The 21,631-nt window shown below is 45.3% G+C and overlaps 2 protein-coding genes across 6 annotated transcripts in view; one reads left to right on the forward strand and one right to left on the reverse strand.

Moving 5' to 3' along the window:
* Window positions 1–2,585: 2,585 nt before the first annotated feature.
* LOC134471738 (collagen, type I, alpha 1a-like) lies at window positions 2,586–5,939 on the reverse strand. Its single transcript, XM_063231373.1, has 5 exons — window positions 5,886–5,939; window positions 4,508–5,044; window positions 4,125–4,450; window positions 3,784–3,909; window positions 2,586–3,148 (listed from the first exon to the last, which is right to left on the reverse strand). Exons 1-5 carry the CDS (start codon window positions 5,937–5,939, stop codon window positions 2,923–2,925), a joined length of 1,269 nt encoding a protein of 422 aa, XP_063087443.1. The 3' UTR covers window positions 2,586–2,922.
* Window positions 4,461–21,631, forward strand: part of Mapk9 (mitogen-activated protein kinase 9) — a 47,297-nt gene continuing 30,126 nt past the window's right edge. For 2 of the 5 annotated variants that reach the window (XM_063230444.1, XM_063230446.1), the window contains exons 1-2: window positions 4,462–4,683; window positions 14,814–14,982. In XM_063230444.1, the coding sequence (XP_063086514.1) occupies window positions 14,861–14,982 (122 nt within the window). In that variant the 5' untranslated portion in view covers window positions 4,462–4,683; window positions 14,814–14,860. Of the gene's footprint in view, window positions 4,684–14,813; window positions 14,983–15,359; window positions 15,563–21,631 lie in introns of those variants that run through there. The other 3 variants (XM_063230447.1, XM_063230443.1, XM_063230448.1) reach the window with 3 other exon arrangements.

A 21,631-nucleotide genomic window follows, 5' to 3' on the forward strand; every position in this document is an offset into this window, starting at 1 on the left:
GCTGCAGAGTGGGTACTGGGCAGGCAACAGAGGTGCGGCAGAGGGAGGGAGGGGGAGCTCTGGCCCTTCTGCTTTTGAGTGCACCATGGTCTGCTTCCACTCTGCTCTAGGGAGAAGCTGAGTGGTTGTGTACGCCCTGGGCACAGCAGCAGGGCCAGCCTTCCTGGGCACAGTCAGCACCGGCCAGGGAGAGTAAAGGACCTTGTCCCCGCTCTCCTGGGCACTCACCTGTTGGTGATGACAGTTATCCTCTTGGGTCATGCACATTGCTGCAGAATGGCTCAGTTGCCCTCCACATATGGGGCAGAGCTGTTACCCAAATGACCTTCCCAGGGATTCCATCACATCTCACAGGTTCAGGTCTCCTCGGCTTATTTTAAGGGGACACACCCTTCCTGAGCAAAGCTGCTTGAGAGGTGCTATGGTTTGAATGTCTTCACCAACCTCATGTTGAAATTTAGTTCCAGTTGTCAGGCTTAATAGAAACTCAATCTAACTGTAGTATGTGGAGCTGGGATCTCTGGAAGGCAACTAAAGTTCAGTGAAGCAACCATAGGAGGGGTCCACATCCAACAGGAGGTCACTTTATAAAAGGAAGCATGACCTACATCAGGGTGTCCTGGTCCTCTCACCACATGATTCTCCGCACTGCTCTGGGATAACAGAGTCCACATCAGCAAGGACTTTGCCAGAGCAACAGACCAATCTTTACCTTCTGACCTTCAGAACCTTGGTTCATTCAGCCATGACAAAATACAATGCCATTAAGTACGTAATGTAAAAATAAACTATTTGTTTGTCTCTGTTTTGGAAGCTGGGAAGCCCAAGACCAAGGAACCTGAAGATTCAGTGCCTGGAAAGGACCACTTCCTGGTTCACCCATGGAAGCCTCCTTTTATGTCCTCACTTGGTAGAAAGATGAGGGATTCCGCTGGGGCCTCTTGTGTAAGCATAAAAATCCCATTTTCGAGGGCTCTACCTTCTGACTTCATCACCCTCTATAGGCTCCACTGCCTTCACATCCAGGGTTAGGGTTTCCACGTGAACTGAGACTTCAGGGACAAACACTGAGACCAGAGGAGGTCAGTTTTCAAAAGCTTACAGGTCTGCAAATGACTTTATTACACTTGATTGTTTACCTACATATAGAATTCTAGGTCAAAAAACTTTCCCCCCCAAAATTTAAAGTATAGTAAGGCTCTATCATCTGTTTCCAGTGTTAGTATTGAGGAATCAAAGGCGCTGTGATGTGTCTTTTAATTTCCTATTTGTTCCCTGTGTTCTAAAGCATCATAATGTGGTGCCTCGGGTCTCTTGTCATTTAGTTAAGAAGCCAGGCCCAAAGCCTGCAGAGCCACCAGTATGCTTTCCATCATAGCCTGCACTCCTGTGTGCAGGCCGCTCCCCCTGGGGGCAGCCTCCCACTCTGTCACTGCTCTTCACCATTGGGGGTGGGCTTCCTCCCAGTCCTCCATCTGCTTTCTTGCCCCATGCCCTGCCTCTCATTAACACCTGACAATTTCAACCCTTGGCTTTCTCTCTTCTTTGTCATTTACTTAAATATAATTCACAATAAGGGTCACAGTCCTGAGTTCTGTCATATAGTCATATAAGCATCACAGTTAAAATCGAGAATAACCATCACAACCCAAAATTGACCTATGGTTTGAGGTAGTTACCACCTCTCCTAAGTTGACCTCTGATAACCGATGATCAAATCCCACCTCTCTTTTGCCAGGCTGTCTCACAAATAGAATCACAGAGGGCAGACTCATGTTTGGCCCTTGTTACTTAGCACACTGTTTCTGACACTTAGGGATGTACACATGCCAGAAGGTAAGAGCCCACTGTATGGATGTGCATGGTGTATCCATTGCTGGATCATGGGCATAAAAGTAAGTTTCTAGTTTTTTTTACTATTTTGAATGAAGATGCTATAACATTCACATTTTTCTCTCTTGGATAAATACCCATGAACAGGCTTGCTGGTGCCATGACTGTCTTATGTGCAATCTTAGCAGAAATTGCCAGACTCTTTGCAAAGCTGCTATAGCACTGTTTCTCACCAGCTGTGCACAAGGGTTCCAAGGGTGCCACGTCATCACCAGCACTTGATACCATTTTTTAGTATAGCCACTCTAGAAAGTGCGCTGTGGTAGCTCATCACAGATTAATATGTAATTCCCAAGATCTTCAAACTGTTTTAGAATCAGTTCCTTCCTTGGGGCACCTGTTGCCATGGTGCCAGGCTAGGTCTCAGTTTCTCTTAAAAAGGGTCTCAGCAATAGCTCCCAGCCATGTCCCTGAATCATGCATGCCCAGCAATTCTTCTGAAGTACACACTTCAGGGCATCACTTAACTCCTTGCTTAACGTACTTCAACAGCTGTCCATTAGCCCCACAGCCAAATTTCCAGCTTGAGTTGCCAGGGGGGCGGGCACAAGTAGGGAGCAGCAAAGTTGCAGCACCAGGGGATCACCAGGTGCAAACTGGGAACTTCCCCAAAAGAAAGAAGCAGCTGCCCTTGGGAATGCTGGCCCCATGCTGCCAGAGCTAACTCTTAAAGCATAAGCCAACCATGGAGCTTTGGGTTTTTACTTTTATTGTTTTAGCTAAGCTTCCTGGTTTTCAAATCTTGTCAACTAAGTAAAAGAAAACAAAAAACTCCAAAGCACTGTTAGGCTAAGTAAGGTTTACCAGTGTGTTGAGGCCAATCCATGCACCAGCAGTTGGCTATGTCAATCCATTTCAAGGCCTCACACCAATCCCCTCACCTCCTCACCAGCAAGTCCACATGACCTGTGGCTCAGAGAACACAGGACTTATGTGTTCTATGACTTATGTCCTTATTTACGAACCTTTGGGCTGAGAGGTCTTTTTGCTTTACTCACAGGCTAAGAACTCTTCTGCAGGCTTCCAGCCTTAGCTGAGGAGTTGCCTGTTAGGCCTCAACTGCTTACACACCAAGCAGTTGTGGGTGTCAGTCACGTGCAGGGTCCCATCTGACAGGGTCTTTTCACTTGCAGACCTCAACCAGGCTTTTTTGTGCTCTTCAAAGGCATGGGCAGCTCCCTCTCCCATCATGTCGCCCCCGCTCCGTGGCCATAAAGGTGCATGATCATTCACAAACCAGTAAAAAGCAGTGTCTCTGGAATGAACAGAAGCAGTATGAAGGTCATCTAGGAGCAGTATGAAGCAGTATGAAGGTCATCTAGTAACTTTTTGTTACTCACATATATGGCATCAGAGTTATAAAACCAAGCTTGCCTAGGACTCAGGTCCCCTTCCTAACCAGAGAGGAGGCACTCATGAATGCTTCTTGGGGAAACCACAGCTCTAATTGCCAGGCTTCTCATCAGTTGCCCCTAATGGCAAATGCTGGTGCTCTACTTCCTCTTGTGCACGTGAGGCAGGCAGCAGGTAAGGCTGGGGTGAGGTGAGGCAAGAGCCTCGTAGTTGGACCATCCGCAGTACAGGCCATTAAGCCCCAGCTAGAATCCTTACTAGGGACAAGCCATACTCGACTTCAGAAAACTCCCTCTGGTGGCCACGGTTGGGGCGGCCAGAGGGAGGTGTCCCGTCTGGATCCCTTCTGTGACCCATCGACTTGGTCAGCCTTAGGTCCTAAGTGCCTGGGCCTCCCGAAACGCAGCTAGCCCCTGACTCCTGCTCCGCCCTGGCCCTTCCAAGATCTCTGGCATCCTGTGATCCACACTGCCAAAGGCACCCTTAGTCACCGACCACCCCCAACATCCCAGGGCCCTGAAGCCCAGCCCCACCCACCCCAGACACAGATCTCCGAGCAGTTTCCAAGGTGTCAGCCCGCGTGCCGCACTTCCAGTTCCACCATCGAAACGCAGATCTGTCCACACCGCAAACCCCGACGTCCTCGACCCTCCAAACCAGGACCTGCGGGAGCCCGACCCGGAGACCTGATACTGCAGCAGACCTCGAAAGCCCAGCGGCCGTCTGCCCCGCGCTCCGCCGTCCCTGACGGGCCCGGGCCAGGGCCTGGTCTCCCTTCTCCCTCGGCCTCCTTCCGCCCCGGCCTCTCCCGGGACACAGCTCCTCGAGATCCAGACCGTAGCCCCAAGGCGGGCTCTAGCCTCGCCGCTAGCGTGCACCTGCGGCCCGAGCGCCGACTCCAGGCCCCCCCACAACTCGTCGGGTTTTCCGTCGCCTCCGCGCGGGGGCGGACTGAGCACGCGCCGCAGGGGCGCTCGCGTCCCCGGGCCCCCGCGTTCACTGCGGACCCGAGCGCCTCAGCCAACCCGCTCGCTTGGCCCTGTGGCCGGGACCGCGCAATTCCCGGGTAGACCCGAACCCACCACCCAGCCCTGCGCAGCCCGGCCGGCCCCGCCCTCCCGCGCCGCCGCCCGCCCCCTGCAGCGATTGGCCTTTCTCGCCCAGCTCTCCGAACGCCGATTGGCCAGCCGGCGGGTCGCTCAGGCTAGCGCCGCGGCGGCTGCGGCTGGGTGAGGAGAGCGGACCGGAAGGGTCGGAGCGCCCCAAGCCCCTTCAGACCCCCGGCGGCGGCGGCCGTGGCGGCGGCGGCGGCAGCAGCAGCGGGCGGGGCGGAGCGTGGCGCCGACCGAGCCCGGGCCGCGGAGCTGGGAGTGGTAGCGCACGGCGCTGCCATCCGCCCGCCGCCTCTTCTGCCCGCGCACGGCGGCAAGAGGCGAGGTGAGCCCGGCGGGCGGGCTGGGCCGGCGGGCGGGCAGGCGGGCGGCCGGAGGGCCGCAGGGGGCGGGCGGCGGGCGGGGGCGCGGACCCAGCCCGGCCGGATGCCGCAGTCGCCCCTCCCGACGCTGTCAGGCTGGGCTGCGGCCCGCGTTCCGGCCTGGCCGCGGGGCCGGGCCCCCTCTCCCTTCCTGCCTCCCTCAGTCCCTCCCTGCGCCCCGCGGTGGGGCGCGCCGCTGCGCTCTGGCCGATGCTCGGGCACCCGGGGCTGGGCCCGCGATCTTGGACGGAGCGCTGACCCTCGCGCTCCCCGGCTTCCCAGCAAAGCGCGGAAGTGCTCGCCGGATTGGGACGGGGTTGTTGACTGTGTGGAACGCCTGGGCAGGGGTCCAGTGTACGTTTATGCCCCGCTGGGTGAGACGCACCCCCTCGGGTGAGCGTAGAACGATGGCCCTCCCACCCGCCTGCTCGCCGACTCAGCGCCTTGTCATTGCACACGCAGTGCCCACCTCCGATATCGCCCCGCGTACCGGGGTGCTGCTGCCTGCCTGCAGCACGCCACACTCGTTTGCCCCAGGACCTTTGCACCCGGCGCGTGCGTTTGGAGGTGCCTCGCGGTTTTCTGCAGGGCCAGCTCCTTGTCCCTACCCCTGGTTAGATGCGACCTTCTCAGTGAGGCCTGTGTGACCACCCTCTTTATTTCCTGAGTCATTCTCATTATCTTGTTTCATTTTCTTCCTGGCTGCATACTCAGATTTGAAACTATTTTCTTTATTTGCCAGTTTATATTTTGTAGCTTATGAAACAGGTAGTTGTCTGACTTGGCCACTGATTTCTCAGTGTTGAGGAAGCGCTCTGTAAGTATTCAGTTCCATGGATGAGTGAAGGAATGTCTCTGCTCTGTGTTGTCTTATCAGTTCATTTCATGACTTCTGATGAACTTGTTGAACTTTTGAGCAGAGGGACACTTGTTCTTATTTTCTGAAACATTTTAATGCCCTTGACCTGTTTGTTTGGTAACTGTCAACAAGCTATGATATAAATCTTACATTTTTATTAACTTAGCTTTCTTTCACATTTTCAGGAGATTTCTGCATTATCTAGGTCATGCTTTCTGCTGGGCCCTGAGGGACAGACACAAAGGAGATAGCAGCAGGGGCCTTCTCCTGGCCTGCCCAGGAGCTCAGCAGAGGCCGCCTGCTGACAGTTCCCTGACAGGTGTAGTGCCTGTTGTAGTGGAAGGGGTCTGCCTTGGACATGTGGGAGAGGTGACAGATGGTGCTGTTGGCTCTTAATAGTGACCAGAAATTTGCTAGGCAGGGACAGGCACAGAAGACAGAAAAGCAAGACTAGGAAAGGAACTTCTCTACTTGTTGAGCTAAGCCTCAGTTCTCGAGCCTGGAGTGTTGGGGGCCCAGGAACCAGAGTCCCTCACTCAGCAATTTTCTCAGCTCTAAAAGAGCTGAGAAACTCCAAATTTGTACTCACCCAGTTTTTAAATGTTGGTAATAACTAATTAAGGTGTTCTTTACAATACCTTACACTTGGCCAAATGCAGAGCTCCCTCAGCTTGGTTGCAGGATTATCAGCCTCAGGAGAGGCTGTGTGGGAGGGAAAAGTTGTAAGGCACTAGAAAAGTAGCCTGAGGCCAGGGCAGCTGAGCCCTGTTTGCCCAGTTGCCAGCCCAGGTACTTATTTGATTGTCACTAGGGCCCTGAGAGTAGTGACTTGAAACCTGTTTAACAGAGGAGGAAACTGAGGCACACAATATCTCATCGGTCTGCTCATAGCAAGTAGAACTGGAACTCAGATCTCCCTAGGTTAACGTTCTTTCTAGGTTCTTGGCTCTGAAAATTGTTTTTGGCTTTTCATTTGTTGTGGAAGAACAACAACCAATATGGTATTTAACATTTTTTTTTCCTTAAAAATCCTGCAGGGTTAAAAATAATCCTTTTCTGACATAGTCTTTCAAGAGCTTTGATGATTTAATTCATGGGATGCCAAGACTTTATAATAATTTGTTAATAGATTTAAAGTGTTTTTACTTGGTCCCCTAAATAAATATTTGAAGGTGTACTTGAATTTGTCTATTTAAAATAAAAGTCCTCTTAATTATCAAAGTGCTAGACAACTCAATTAATATCCAGTTGTTTTCACAATATATAAAATAAAACAAACCTAACTTTTTCTTAAGGATATTTATTTAGCACTAGAGCGACTATTTTCATCTTTTACATTTGATTAGGAAAGTGCCAATTTTCCTAATTTTCCTTAAGAATTAATACTTTAGCCTTTTGTGATTGTGTGAATTAGTTTCAGCATCAAACTGTTATTATAATTGTCTACTGTGGGGGCCTTTGAATATACACAAAAACAAGCAGAATTGTATGCAGCTTCAACAGTTGTTAACCCCCGGCAGTCTTGTTTCCCCCCTGACTTAATTTACGTGCACCAGAGCACATTAAAAGCCCTCCTTATGCTGTTCTCAAGCAGACCCTAAATATGGTTTCATCCATGAATTTTTTAGTGTATATTTCTAAGATACAAGGACTCAAACTTGAAAAAGCAGTAATTCTTTAATATCAAATAGTAACTTAGTATTCAAATTTCTAGTTGTATCATAAATTTTATAATGTCTGTTTTTGAAGGTAGATTCAGATACAGTCTGTATTTTGTGAATGGTGTATCTTTTAAATTTAGATTCTCTGTTTTTTGTTTCTTGTAGTTGTTGGGGGCCATTGGGTTGTTTCTGCAGTATTCAAAGTTTTGCCAATTGTATCTCTGCAATGTGATTTAATGTGTTTCTCTGTATTTCCTGAAAATTAACAGTTGGATCTCCCGGGAGTCTTGGTCAGTTTAGGGTGTACCTTTGTCAGGTGGATGACGCTGTCCTGTTGAGAGGTACACTGTGAGGCTGCACTCATCCCTGGTTAACAGATTAGCGCAGTCACTTGCCCCAGTTCACCCAGATAGTGCCTGAGCCACTGGGAATCTGATTCTACCATCTTGATCTGAACCACTGCTCTGCACCCCTATCCATTTATTCTCATGCTTAGACTTGCTTATAAGCAAGACTGACTTGGCACCCCCTATGTAGGGGTTTAAAATAAGAAGTCATTTTCTGCCATTAAGCTGGAGGAAAGGTGGAAAAAGGCTTACACTGTAAAATAAGAGGAGTACAAATTGGGATGACCAACAAAGGGCACAAGCCTAGCACAGAGAGAAGCTTACAAGAAGATGCGGACAAAGCTTTTGAGAGACAGTGAAGTTTGGCTAGGACAGCAGAGCAGGTAGAAGTAATTTCAGAGAGAGGGCAGGGTTCCCACAGGTGTACACAACACAGATGTGTCCCTTCAGCCCAGTGGTTTGGCACTGCCCAAGAGTGGATCAGGGGCTCTACTCCAAATTGGACTCGTACTCTGAAAGTCACTGCAAAAGAGATTCAAGCAGGAGAATGGTGTGATCACTTTGTATTTTCAGTGAGTCTCTCAATGCTTTGTTCTGTAAGAATTGTAGATCCATAAGTAGCTGCAAAATCCCATGTATCTTTCACACAGTTTTTTCTCAGAGACTATATGTACATAACCACAATGTGGTATTAAATGAGGAAACTGGCATTGGTGTGTTGTGTATATAATTCATGTCATTTTATAACACGTGGAGTTTACGTATTGCCCCCACCACTATGTTCAAGACACAAAACTATTTTGTCAACCCAAAGATCTCCTCGCACTACCCTTTTATAGCCATATGAACTACCTTGCCCCCATTGTCTGTAACCCCCGACAACCACCAATATATTCTACATCTCTAATTTTGACATCTCAAGAATCCATGAGATTATACAATGTATAACCTTTTGAGATTGGCTTTGTTTACTATTATGGCTTATATCTGGCTGTCTCCTGAAAGCCTCATGCAATCATAGGTGGGGCTTTTTGGAGGTGGCTGGGTCTAGGCTGTGTGATGCTGGGATTGAAGATGTGAGTGCTGTCCACCCTAAAAGCAGGTAGTCTGGATAAAACACAGGGGACAGAGAGAGCGTCACTGCTTGTCACTCACTTGCTGCCTGCTGCCTGCTGCCTTCTGCCTGCTGTCTGCCTGCCTGCTTTGTGATGCCCCCCTGCCATGCCACCCTGCTTTGGAGCAAGCCAACTATGAACTGAAATCTTTACAGATTGAGCCAAATAAACCTTTTCTTCTTTAACTGGGCGTTTGGTATTTTGTCTCAGCAATAAGAAAAGTAACTAAGACCTTTAGTTCACTTGTCCCTCAGTGGGGTTCAGACCCAATATGGGTGTCAAACTCCATGGCATAATATTTGCATGTAGTCTATGTATATCCTCCCCTATACTGTTAAGTCACTTCTAGGTTATTTATAATGCCTAATACAAAGTAAATACTTACTTAGTTTAGGAAATGGAGAAAAAATTGTATTTGTACTGAACTTGTATGGTACATTTTCCCAAAATGTTTGTTTTTAATTTAAATTTATTTTAACTGATGCCTAATGCATAAAAATTACATATTAATGAGGTACTTATAATTATGTTTTGATACCTGTGTACCATGTTATATGATATTTAAATCCGATCAGCCATATTCATCTCAAAATTTTTCTTTCTTTCTTTCCTTCTTTCTTTTTTGTACTGTGGATTAAAACCAGGGCCTTTGCACTGGGCTACATCCCTAGCCTTTTTGTCATTTTTTATTTTGAGGTGAGGTCTTGCTAAGTCATTCAGGTTGGGCTTGAACTTGGATTCGTGTATATTCAGCTTGCTGATTGGTTGGGTTAACAGGCACATATTAGTTTTTTTATCATGAAACTTTTAAAAAACTTTCTAGTTTTTTGAAATGCATAGTACTTTGATGTCATCTCTTAAGTTGTTCCTCTGTAACTGTATCTTGGTATCCATGGGTCTACCTCAATATTTTTTATCTACAGTTGATCGAATTTGCAGATGCAGAGTCTATGAGTATGCAGAGCCAACTATACAGTGCTTTGAGATCTCCCAAGCTGTTGTGTGTTTCAGTAACTGGTTCTTTATAGTGCTGAGCCGTATCCTAGATACTGTCCATGGTATGGATATAGAGGCATTTAACCATACACACACTGAAGGACACTGTTTTCAGTTTTGATCTCTTACAAGAGGTCAAAGTAAAACTGCTCCAAGCATTTGTGTACAAGTTCTCCTTTGGACCCATCTCTCAAGTTTGGGGTAGTTTGGAAGTAGCAGGCGTGGGCTGTGGCCAGGACCAGGGAACATGTGAAGGCCTTATCTACAGCTGGAAGTGGGGCTGGAGGCCCTACGACAGACAGGCCAGGGTGCGTAGAAGCTGGATCCTCAGCATCATGCAGTAAGTGTGGTGGTAAGTAAATGCTTGTTGATGTTGTGTGTCTTGGTGTATACTCCGAAGGGTGGCCCTGTGAGGTTCTTGAAAATAAGTTTGGCTTGGAGATGTAGCTCAGTCATAGCACCCTGAGGTTGATTCGCAACACTGCAAAAACCCCACTGGCTCCTTGACATATCGATTTGTAAATAAAATCAGAGTAATTAGAGTGATGTGTTGGAAGGAGATAACTATCGTGGCCAAGCACACCTCAATCAAGCTGGGGCCATCCTGCGAATTTAGGGAACTCCCTTACTGTGGCCAAGTCCCAGCTTCTTCCTTCGCACAGTGGGGATAGTAGCAAGCCCCTCACAAGTCATCCTCCAACATTTGTAAATGTGGCCCTTGTGCCTGGCCCACTCTCCTCCTCTGCCTCCTCTGCCTTAAGCCTGTCCTCCATGGAGGTGTTAGAAGGATCATCGTGCAACTTTTTACTTGAAATTTTTTGTTTAGCTACTTTTTTTTTTTGTTTTTTATTTGTTTTATATTTTGGTACTAGGAATTGAACTCCTGACCTGACAGGCAGATGCTGTGCCAATGAGTTACATTTCTAACCCTTAACCAGTTTTTTTAAATGTGAAATAGGCACATGATTTTTTAAAAAAAAATTTTTGCATACTTGTATATTTTTAAATAGAATGGAGCCTACTATATGTACTATTTCAACGTGTCTTATTTCCTTTATGTATCTTTCCACTGCAATATATAAAGTCCCTGCATTGCATTTAATGGCTTTATTTTTGCACCATCATTTATTCATTTGATCCGCAGTGTGCCTTTAAAGTTATTTGTAGGGTCTTTATCTGCCTGTGAGAGGTGCTGCGACACCGTTACACACATACCTTTGAATAATTGTACACATAAATCAGGCAGATGCATTTACTGAGTTGTAATTGCCAGTTTAGAATTCACATGCATTTAAGAGCTTTCATTAGCTACCCTTATTTTCTTTCCACACAAAAGTTGCAAAGCTCTTAGCCCCATGTGTGAGGGTATCCATACCCTGGAGCCTGGGTGGATCCTGTCCGCAAGGGGCTGGCCTCCTCCACCAGGCCTTCCTTCCCGTCTGTCTTTTTGCACATCTTCACTCACCTTTACCCTCCTGCTTTTTTGATAGGGTAGGAATAAGGTTGCTGAGTCCTGAAGGCAGGTCCTCGTGCATGCCAGGCGCACACTGCAGCACTGGCCACAGACCTTTCCCTGTCTTGAAGGACTCATGCAGACCGCCTCTTCGCTGTGTGGTGGGTAGTATGGCCCAGCAGCTATTGGAAGCCGAGGCTTAGGGGCCAGCGCCCTCTGGTGAGGGAGTGGAAGCAGCACATGTGAGTCTCCAGCGTGGCTAATGTGGCTGTAGGGAGAGAGTTCCTGCACTTCCCAATTTGTAGACCTGATTTTGTGAGGCCAGTGATGCTCTGTTTTGTTGAAATATAATCTCAACAGACTAGATTCATTAACAGCTAAATTGGATTCTTTTTCTGGTTACCTTGAAGTTCTTTAGCCTGATACAGCCCAAATGTGACTTTGGTAGATGCTATCGTAGATTTTTTTTTTCCAGCCTAATAAGAGTACTTTATTTTAATTTTAGAATCGTTTTAAACCTTAAGATTATATTACTATCCAGGCATGGTGGTGCATGCGTGTAATCCCAGCACTCTAGAGACAAGTTTGAGGCCAGCCTGAGCTACAAAGTGAGTTCAAGGTCAGTTTGAATTGCACAGTGAAACTCTGTCTCAAGACAAAAAAAATTATATTAATAATTCTAGGACCAAATATGATTGGATATACTCCTAAAATTCAGTGAAGCTAACCTACTGTTTTACTATTTAGGGTAGAGGTTACCAGCAGCGATAGCAGAGTCCGAGTTGCTCAGCAAGGTTAAAACTGAATTGCTTCAGTCCCAGCATGGGCAGGTGGTCTTGAATGGGGGCATCTCTGTGCCCCAGGGCAGGCAGCTGTACCATCTCCAGTACGTGACAAGGACAGCTGATGCCTCATGCAGCAGGCAGCAAGGGAGGATACATTGGAGAGCAAGCAGCTTCAATAAAAAACAAGAAATATGATCCGGAATTTGCTCACATCCTTCTACTCATATCTGGTTGGCCACAAATTGATCATCTGGCCATGGCTGGCCACTGGGAAAGCTGCCAGTCTCTGTTGGGCAGCCATTTGTCCAGCATGAACGGGATGGTACCTGCTACTAAAACCGGGAGCGGGAGCGGATCCTGGAGTGGATCAACAGCCTTCCCTACAGTCCTCCTGCTGCCTCTTAGCTTTTCACACTCACTGTCCAATGAACTCCCTGACTCTGTAGCTTAATCTTCTGCTTCTGTCTAGCCTCTTTGGCCTCATATCCAGGTCAGTAAATCCGCAGAGCCTTTCTTAAAGCCATGTATTTCCTTCTTGTCCTGACATGCCGCAATCTTGTTATTTTCATCTAGTTTCTCTTCAGCCCTTCCCACTCTAATATCTGTGGAAAGTATGTGCCTCTGGTGCTTTGGTGGCGCCCGCATCCATCAGCACCAGCCTGAATGACTTAGCTTTACTGCCACAGCCTGTGACCATCTGGCCTCACTTTCTTTCTCCATCTTTATTTCCCCACTACCTAGCAAACAGATCTCAAGTGACTTGAATGTACCTCTGCCTCCCTGTTGCTTCTCTCCATACCCCAAAGTCAGCCTTTGCGCTGGGTTTAGGGACCACCTTTTGTTGGGTCTCAGGATGGGTCCCTGAGGATGTCCTCAGGGAACACTGGGTGTCACCTCACAGGGAGCAGGTGCTGTGTTCTGGCATACAACCCATCTGCAGTGGGTGAATACTTTGTAAACAGCAAGCTGGCTGTTTACAAAGAGATGAGTGCCCCCAGTAGAGGCTTTAGTGGGTAGTGGTCCTTGTGTGGTGTCTTTTGCCCTTGTCCTTTGCTAGCAAGCTGAGCAGTTTACTTTGCGTAGATTCAGTCAGCTTACGCTCTGTCTCTCCTGTCAGTCCCCGGCAGTCTTATGCAGATGCTGCCTCCTCCAGGAAGCTTGCCTTGTCTTCTGCACCTTTGTCAATGTGTTGGGTTTCTTCTCTTATGTCTTCGTTTATGTTTTTCTTATGGCTTGTATACGGTAAGGCTGATGGACCAGGTTAACATTCTACCCCTAAATAGTGAATCATAGGCTATTGCAAGACTAGTTTCTAGCTGTGCTTTTAAAATGCTTATCACCTTACACAAAGCATCCCCCATGTTAAGTTGTTTTAGCCTCTTACAAACTATAAATAAGCTAATCTTTAGAAAAGGATACTCATTCAGATAGCAGTAAAAATGAGACAGTGTTATGGGGAATCATGAAATGATATAATGTGGGCCAGATTGGTGAAGGATTTTCAGATTCTTGCAGTGTCCCTCCTTGTCTTGTCCTTGAGTGTTCAATGCCATGGTGACCAAGACATCCCTGTTCCCTCACCCAAGCTCGAGTACAGTGTCCTGCTGGTGCAGGCTACATCTCAATGCCCCTCACAGCAGTGCAGCCTGGACATGTGTCTAGCTCACAAAGCCCAGGGCTGCTCCAGGGCAAACTGAAGCTGAGGACTCTGCCGAGGTTAGGGAGGACAGCTGTGTTTGTCTGGCACCTGCTGGGCAGAGTACTGATGGTTCTCTCCAGGCCCAGCTGGTCAGACTCAAAAATGGTGAGAAAAATATGGGGCAGTGGTTATTTGGAGAAACTATTAATCTGACTTTAAGTCTTTGTTTAGCTGTTAATTTACTTGCATAGGTAAGGAAAATCCAGACACCATTTTGATGAACTGTAAATCACCACTGCAGAAAGCTCATTGAGGAGATGTTAGGGACTAGTAGAGCAAAACAGCAAGTATTTGAGGGAGCTATAGAAAAAATATTTTAATTCTGTGTTTTATACAATATGAGATGTTTGTCTACTTGATTTTATTGTTGACTTTTTATTTAAAAAAAGACCAAAATAAATAGTTTGCTAACTTTTCCATGAATGTTCTCAGATAAGGGGAAACCAAGTAAATGTTTGCTTGTTTCAATATAAAATCATCCAGGGTTCTGCAGAGTGGGAATCTCAGCTTGCTACCTAAAGCACAGAAAAATTACTTTCTGTGGCACCATTGGATACTTGTGCATACATAAATAAACTCTGTAGTGTAGTTATTCTGTACTGTGGGGATGCAGCAGAGTTTGTGGGATATAAGGGGCACAATCCATCTCCACACCTATTCTCAGGCATCTGTGGTGTACAAAGCACACACTGATGTCCCAGTTCTCACGGCCTGTAACTGGCATATGAATGCTGCTTTTTGAGGTAGGACTGTCACCTGAATCTGTGCACTTAGCCAGAAACTGGTCTGTTTGCTTTTCTTTAGAATTCTGAAGGTAATCACTCTGAAATATGCCCCCAGCACTGGTTGAGATTGCTAGACTTAAGCTGGTCCCAGAGGAGAGAAACTGCTGAGAAATGTTCAGTGGCATGGCTAGCAATGATGTGTAAATTCTTTTCTCTGAAAATGGTTTTCTTCTAACCTAACCCCTTAATGTGATCTTGCTAGGCCTCAAAATCCATTTCATAATGGTCCTGTACTACTGAAATGTCTTTGCATTTTCATGTCTTGCTTAAGTTCAGAACTTGGTCAAACCAAGTTTTGAACTTAGAGCCACGTTGTCTGATAGTACAATAAATTTGTGAGCTGTGCATGGATATTTCTGTAAGCATGCATGTTCATTCTGTTTCTCTTTTAAGGACTCTTGTCAACGGAAGCTCTTTGGAATACTGTATGATACTACATCATGAGTGACAATAAATGTGATAGTCAGTTTTATAGTGTGCAAGTGGCAGACTCAACTTTCACTGTCCTAAAACGTTACCAGCAGTTGAAACCAATAGGCTCTGGGGCCCAAGGAATTGTTTGGTAAGTATGATTTGTTTTAATACTGTGAGTTGTTTTTGCTGTAGTAAAAAGTAAAACTAAATTGTCAGAATTTAGAAACACTAATGATAACAATAGTGTTTATAGTCTGATTTTAGTGTACAAACCCAATTCTCAGAAAGCTACATAAATTTAAATATGTTAGCAATTTTTCTCTTGATTTCTTTTCTCCTTTTTTTTTTTTGCACTGCTCTTATCATGATGATATCAGCGTAGTAGGGATAACAGTGAGGTGTAACGGAAATTTTGAGTTTTATTCATTTCTTCATCGTGGCCACCTTTCCCCCTCTCCTTTATCCCCAATCACTCCTGTTCATTTCTAGGCGCCATCATTGCAGTGCCTTGTCATTCATTGGCAGGACGGGGCCAGTCAGTATCATGGTGACACCATGGATTAACCAGGAAGGGATGCTGTGTGAGGGGTTGGGCTGGCTGCCTTCCTTGGTGTCTGTCTTCAACTGTGTGTCCAGCCCAGGACTACAGAACCGTTAGTCTGACCCTGAACCTTAGTCTCTTGCATGGTAAGACAGTCAGCTGCTGCGACATCACTGGCCAGCTAAAGGTAAAGTTCTTCACATGTTTTCTAGACTACATTATCAGCCCTTCCCAAACTTTAGTCCCTTAGTTTTCTGGGCAGAACTTTTTTTCTTTCTATTTTTGCTCAGTAAAACCAAGATTATCTTTGCCTCCAAAAAACCTATTGAAGCTAATCATCTAATGTTTACAGCTATAGGCAGAAGGGATTGAAGATAAAGAACTCCTTTGAGTGTCCTGGTAGAGGAGTTCATGTTTTCATATAGTGGAGAGGGCAGTTTTTGAACTGATCTAGTATTGCAGAGATGTGTGATTGAACATCTTGTTATTCCCTTGGGGCCAGGTAGTTGGTGGCCCTAGACACTAAGAAGATTGAGTCCAAAGTGTCTGAGTGAGATACCCAGGGAGAAGAGACTGTTCAGAAGGAGTTCCTGGCCCTTGCCTGAAATAATGGAGATCTTAACTTCCAAATGATAGTATGTTGGTACAGGCTGAGTATCTCTTGTCTGAAATGCTTGGACACATCTGCTTATTTCTACTATCTGGTTTATTTGTTTGTTTTTCAAATTTTAGACTATTTGCATAGACTTTGTTACTAGTTGAGCATTCCAAAGCTGTGATATCTGAAATACTCCAAAATCTAAAGCTGTTTGAACATGATATCAGTACTCAAAAAGCTTTAGATTTAGGAGCACTTTAGATTTTGAATTTTTAGATTAGAGATGCTCAAGTTATACTTAAATATGTTGTGCCAAGAGAAGTTTTCAACTCAGTGGATGGTTCAAGCTTTAATGTTAATTAGCAGTTATGAACAATGGAGCATTCTTTTGACAATATACAGTATTTGCGTTACTACTTTCAAAGACAAGTGAATGGCAAAGCAAGTGGGATAAAGGAAACCCGTATTTTAAGTAGCTGCCTATCCTAGCCATAAAGTGAATTCCCTCCAAACCTCCCTTCCTGTCTTCCTTCATTCTCTCTACCTCCTCCTCAAATTATCTGTGTCAAATTACCATCCACTGCCAAATAAAAGATGGATTATAAATCGAAAGAATGTTCCATTGTTCATAACCAGGTTTAAGACACAAAGTAGGATTGGAGAAACAATGTGGTGATGACATGTTACTCTTTTAAAACAAAAATAAAGTAGCTTTTGCTAAAATAAATACAACAGTTGGCTACTATCTTGACAACAAGATTTGGATTTTCTATCATATTGTTTATTAAAATATTATCATTTTAGCACTGTTTGATTATTTAAAACTTCCTTTTATCGTTAATGTACATTATAGTCGTCTGTTAGTGAATCAATGACTGTTGGAGATGTGTTAATGCTGAGTGATGGCCCCTTCCCCCAGCAGTGTCCAAGGCCTAGCCCTGGACCTGTGCACTTGCTCCTTTACACAGCAGAAGGAGCTCTGTGAGTTAGACGAGCCATCCGGAGGTCAGGATTAGCCAGGATTAGCTGACGGGTCCAGTGTCACTGCAAGTATGCTTTAAAAGGAGGATAGGAGGGTTGTGGTCAGAGAAGGAAATGTGGTAACAAGAGAAGCTTGGAGGGATGTGGGGCCAGGAGCCAAGGAATAGATGAAGCTGCTCGCAGCTAGAAAAGGCAAGAGTGTCAGTTCTCCTGTAGAACCTCCCACGGGGACATAATCCTTAATTTTAGTCCTGTGAGATACACTTTGGACTCCTGACCTCTAGAACTACAGGAAAATAAGTGTGTTATTTACAACCAATAATTTGTGGTAACTTACTATAGTAACATTAGGAGTCTAATTCAAGAGCATGATTTATTATTATTTTTGTATTTTTGAGAAATATACTAGCAGTAGTGTGTGGTTTATAAATTGTTTAGTTTTATGTTAAACTAGAATATTGTGAAGATACAGGGAGAGGGGCTCAAAAACCAAAATGCATGTTAGGCCAGGGACCTGGACAAAATTAAGAACTGGAACCAGAATAACACATTCTTACCGCCAATGTTTTTTTTAAGTGCTGGGTATTGAGCATAGGACCCACACGTGTGCTAGGTAAGGGCTCTCCCAGTAGCTGCAAGCCCAAACCCTGACTCCCGGTTTTGAATTGCCTTTACAGTTGTCGTTGACTTATTTCTAGTTTTTTCACTAGACATTAATAAAATTTATTAGGAAATAAGTTTTTAATTGTCATTTTAAAATATTCATAAAAATCAACTAAGTTATGTAGTAATATTAATTGCAAGATTTAGTAGGAAAATATGTATATGCTTTATCCTTCTAAAATCTCAAGTTGTTCAACCAAAATAGGAAAGATTTTATAACACAATTCTATGAAATATCTGACTTTTTTTAAAAAAGTGTTTAATATTAGGTCTGGCAAAACTTAGAAATAATGATTACTACCTTAACATGAAATAATTGGTATAGCTTTTACTGCTTTTTTCCACTAGTTTTCCATAAGCATGAACACTGGTCTATTTCTAAATTGTTTTATTGTCACTGTATTAATATAAATAAAGTTCACAACAAAAGTTCCATGATAAGGATGGTGTGGGATAAAAGGCACAGAGTGGCTGTGTCTTGAGCATCTGAGTTCTAAGTCTAGCTCTGACCCGTACAGCCACCAGTGCTATGACTTTATCCCCACTGTGTTTTCATGGGTCTTCATATTTTCACCTCTAAACAGTAATTTAGAACTTCTGATTTAAGATGATAAATCAAGCATCTAGCTTGATAAAAGAGTAGAAGTAAAAATAAGTAGGTGAGTTATTTGCAGTAAGAGAGAGACCAGTCAGATGCCCACCTGGCCATGTCCTTTGCAGGGACTTCAGCACTGCTTTGCTACAGAGGGTGTGAGGCCTCGGTTATGCCATATGTTGATCACCACAGAACCGCAAAGGAGGACCCAGTGCTTCCCAGGCTTGGTGCACAGATGGAGCAGCCTGTAGCATACACACTGTCCGGTTCACTTGCATATTCATTCAGCAGGCACTCAGAAGTTAAACATTCCAACCCCCTTCTCTGGAGGGTGGTCCTGACTAATGAGAGGTGATCAGACTCTCCTGCTTGAGCTGAGCAGGACTGACAGACTAACTAGGGCCCCTCCAGGGGTCTTGCGTGAATCAAGCAGGCAAGCAGACAGACAGACTGCTTCTCCTCTCTTTGGGGTCCAATGTGAGCTGCTTGAGCAAGGAGCCAGGAATCTTCCTCCAGACCTTAGGGGACTCGAGAAATGTCAAGGGCCCACCTTCCCCTTGGGACCTGGAGAGGTCCTTGCTCTGTATGTAAGAGCCACAACCAGTGACCAAAGAGGTCAGCACAGTTGGTCTTGCATCAGTAACCGGCTGTTCTAGGACACTGTAGTAACAGGAACTGTAACAGGAACTATTGCCTGGGCAACTAACTGACTCACCAGGGAGCATTTTGTGCTACAATAAAACGCAAAGAGGTTCTTAGTAGAACTACAAAGAGGCTGTGAAGTATAAATGACAGGTACAGAGAATGAAGATGACATGGGCAGCTAAAACTAGGCATGTTAATTTAAAATGTGTCTGAAATAACTCTGACAATTTCCCCATGCTCAGCATTTGTTCTAGAGAGCTGGTAAGAGGGTGAAGAATCGCTATGTTAGGATCCAGGGAAGGACAGAAGGCTAGTGTAGGGAGCCCAGCTTTTAGAGCTGTCTGCCTTGAGATTTATTTAGATTCTGGAAGGAACAGCTGAGAGACTGAGGAGTGCTTTGGACTTTCTATGGTTCGGAAGTAGGGTGGGATCCAGGGCTCCTTAACAGGGTCTGGCAAACTTGTTTGCTTTGTATCAGGACCATTAAAGGGCCATATCCTAGAAGTGCGTAAAGGGTAGAGAGACAAGTCCGTGAAGGCACTGCCACTTAGCTTTAGACCACCATCGCATCTGCTGAATTTCTGCAGAGATGAACCTAGATTGTTAGGGCCCCTGTGCCCATCAGAAGTAAATGTCAATTCTTTCCGGAAGATGACAGTATCATACTAAATATCTAGTTATTTCTAGATAGCAACTTTACAGGATCCAACACATGTAAAATAACTAGACACACAAAGAGATAAGATAAAATCCAACAGAAATAAAGCAAAAGAAGTACATCTGTAGGAGATATTGATGTTATGATGTCCTCATTTTTAAAAAGCTGTGATACAGTTTTCAGAGTGGTAAAAGGAAAGATGAAAACTGTTGGTGGGTAAATGAGAACTTTAAAAAAACTAAATGGAAATTCTAGAACTAAGAACTATAGTGATTGAATTCTTAACTCAGTTTGTCAGCACATTAGATATAACTGAAGAGAGAATTAGTGACCTGGGAAAATATGCCAGCCCAAAATATCCAGAATGAAACCCAGAGAGACAAAAGAATAGAAAAACGTACAAGAAGCAGGGTGTATTAGTTTTCTATAACTGCATAACAAAGGAACACAAGGTTAGTGGCTTTCATTATCACGTGGATCCACAGGTATGAAATATGAGTGGGCTCGCCTGTGTTCCCTCAGAGCGCCTCCCTACAGGCTGGAGTCCACGTGCTAGCTGGGCTGGGCCCCTCTGTGAGACTGTGGGAAAGAGTCTGCTCCCAAGCTCATTCAAGTTGTGGAGGAATCGCCTTTTTACAGTTGAGGTTTGAGGTCCCCGTTCCTTGCTGTCCTTCAGGCAGAGCCCGTCTCTGCTCCTCGAGGCTTCCTGCTTTCCTTTCAGGTGGCTCCATCTGAGGGCGGGAGGGGCTTTCCCAGCGCTCTTCATGAATCAGATCTGTTTTCTCCCTCTTCCCACCATCGTGTACTGATTCTGCCTTTGAAAGTCTGTGATTATATTAGGTTCTCCTGGATAATCTCCATTTTGTGAATTTAGTGTTTTTGGCCATTTGTAGAACATAGGGTCATGTATAAAAATATTTAATTGCATTTTTTATGTTCTAGCAGCATATAGAAAATGAAAATTCAGTAGTTAGGTACAGCACTGTACCCCATAATTCTAGGTTCTCAGGAAGATGAAACAGGAGGATCGCTTGGACGACACAGGACGATCGCTTGGAAGACTCCATTGAGAGAGAGAAAGAGAGAGAGAGAGAGGAAGAGGAAGAGGAGAGGGAGGGGAGGAGAAAAGAGTGGAGAAGAGAGGAGAGGGGAGGGGAGGGGAGGGGAGGGGAGGGAGAGAAAGAGAGAGGCCAGGCATGGTGGTACATGTCTGTAATCCCAGCACTTGGGAGGCTGGGCCAGGAGGGTCACTGTGAGTTTGAGGCCAGCCTGGGCTACATAGTAGGTTCAAGGCCAGCTGGTACTACACAGTGAGATCCTGTCTCAGAGAGAGAGAGAGACTGAAAATTCCCAAAGGCAACCATTTTAAATCAGATTAAAATGTTCAGTTATTACATATGGGGGGAGGACTAACAAAATGTAAAAGCCCTCTGTAAAAAGCTAAAAAAATTTAGAAGAATAAACTTGATAAGGGGATACATCATGTTCTTCAGTTACTATAGAGTTATGACTTAAAATTTGCCTATAGACTGAAACCTAAATCTAAATAGCCTTTTTCAAAAAATGTATTAACAAACCGATTCTAAAATGTACAGTTCAGAATGGTCATACCCCCTTTTAAGAAAAACAAAGGAGAACGCCCTCTTCCAGCTATGAATCCTTCTCAGGAGGCCTTGGTGGTGTCTGTATGGGTTGGGCCCAACCAGAGACGACAGCCTGGAACCACATAACCTGCAAGCAGCTCCCCACACAGACTGGCTGCTGCTTCTTCCTCCTCCTCCTCCCCTCTTCTTCTCCTTCCCTGCCCCCTCGTTCTCCTCCTCCTCTTGTAAGTGTGTGTGGTAGTAAGGATGGTACCCCTGGCTTTCACACCAAACTATCTTTTCTCCTTTTTCTTTTTTCAAGTCAGGGTCTCACTGAGTTGCTAGATTACCAAGACTAGGTTTGAACTTGTGATCTTTTTGCCACAGCCTCCTAAATGCTGGGATTGCAGGTATGTGCCACCATAGCTGACTCCTTATTCATGATGGTGGTGGCCTCACAGAGCAGTGGGAACAGGTGGTGTTTTACTAAATAAACTTAACATAGTCCTGGAAAACAGTGGATTTAACCCAGT

Source organism: Cavia porcellus, unplaced genomic scaffold, assembly GCF_034190915.1.
Source record: "Cavia porcellus strain 051 isolate PalLab524CR breed Dunkin Hartley unplaced genomic scaffold, mCavPor4.1 scaffold_19, whole genome shotgun sequence".
NCBI classification, from domain to species: Eukaryota; Metazoa; Chordata; class Mammalia; order Rodentia; family Caviidae; genus Cavia; species Cavia porcellus.

Coding starts and splice junctions, on each gene's coding strand:
- LOC134471738 (XM_063231373.1), bottom strand. CDS start 5,939: ATGTCCAAGGCAGACCCCTTCCACTACAACAGGCACTACACCTGTCAG. Junction 4,451..4,507: donor GGGGTCTGAAGGGGCTTGGG/GCGCTCCGACCC, acceptor CCGCGGCGCTAG/CCTGAGCGACCCGCCGGCTG. Junction 3,149..3,783: donor CTCGGAGATCTGTGTCTGGG/GTGGGTGGGGCT, acceptor TGTTCATTCCAG/AGACACTGCTTTTTACTGGT.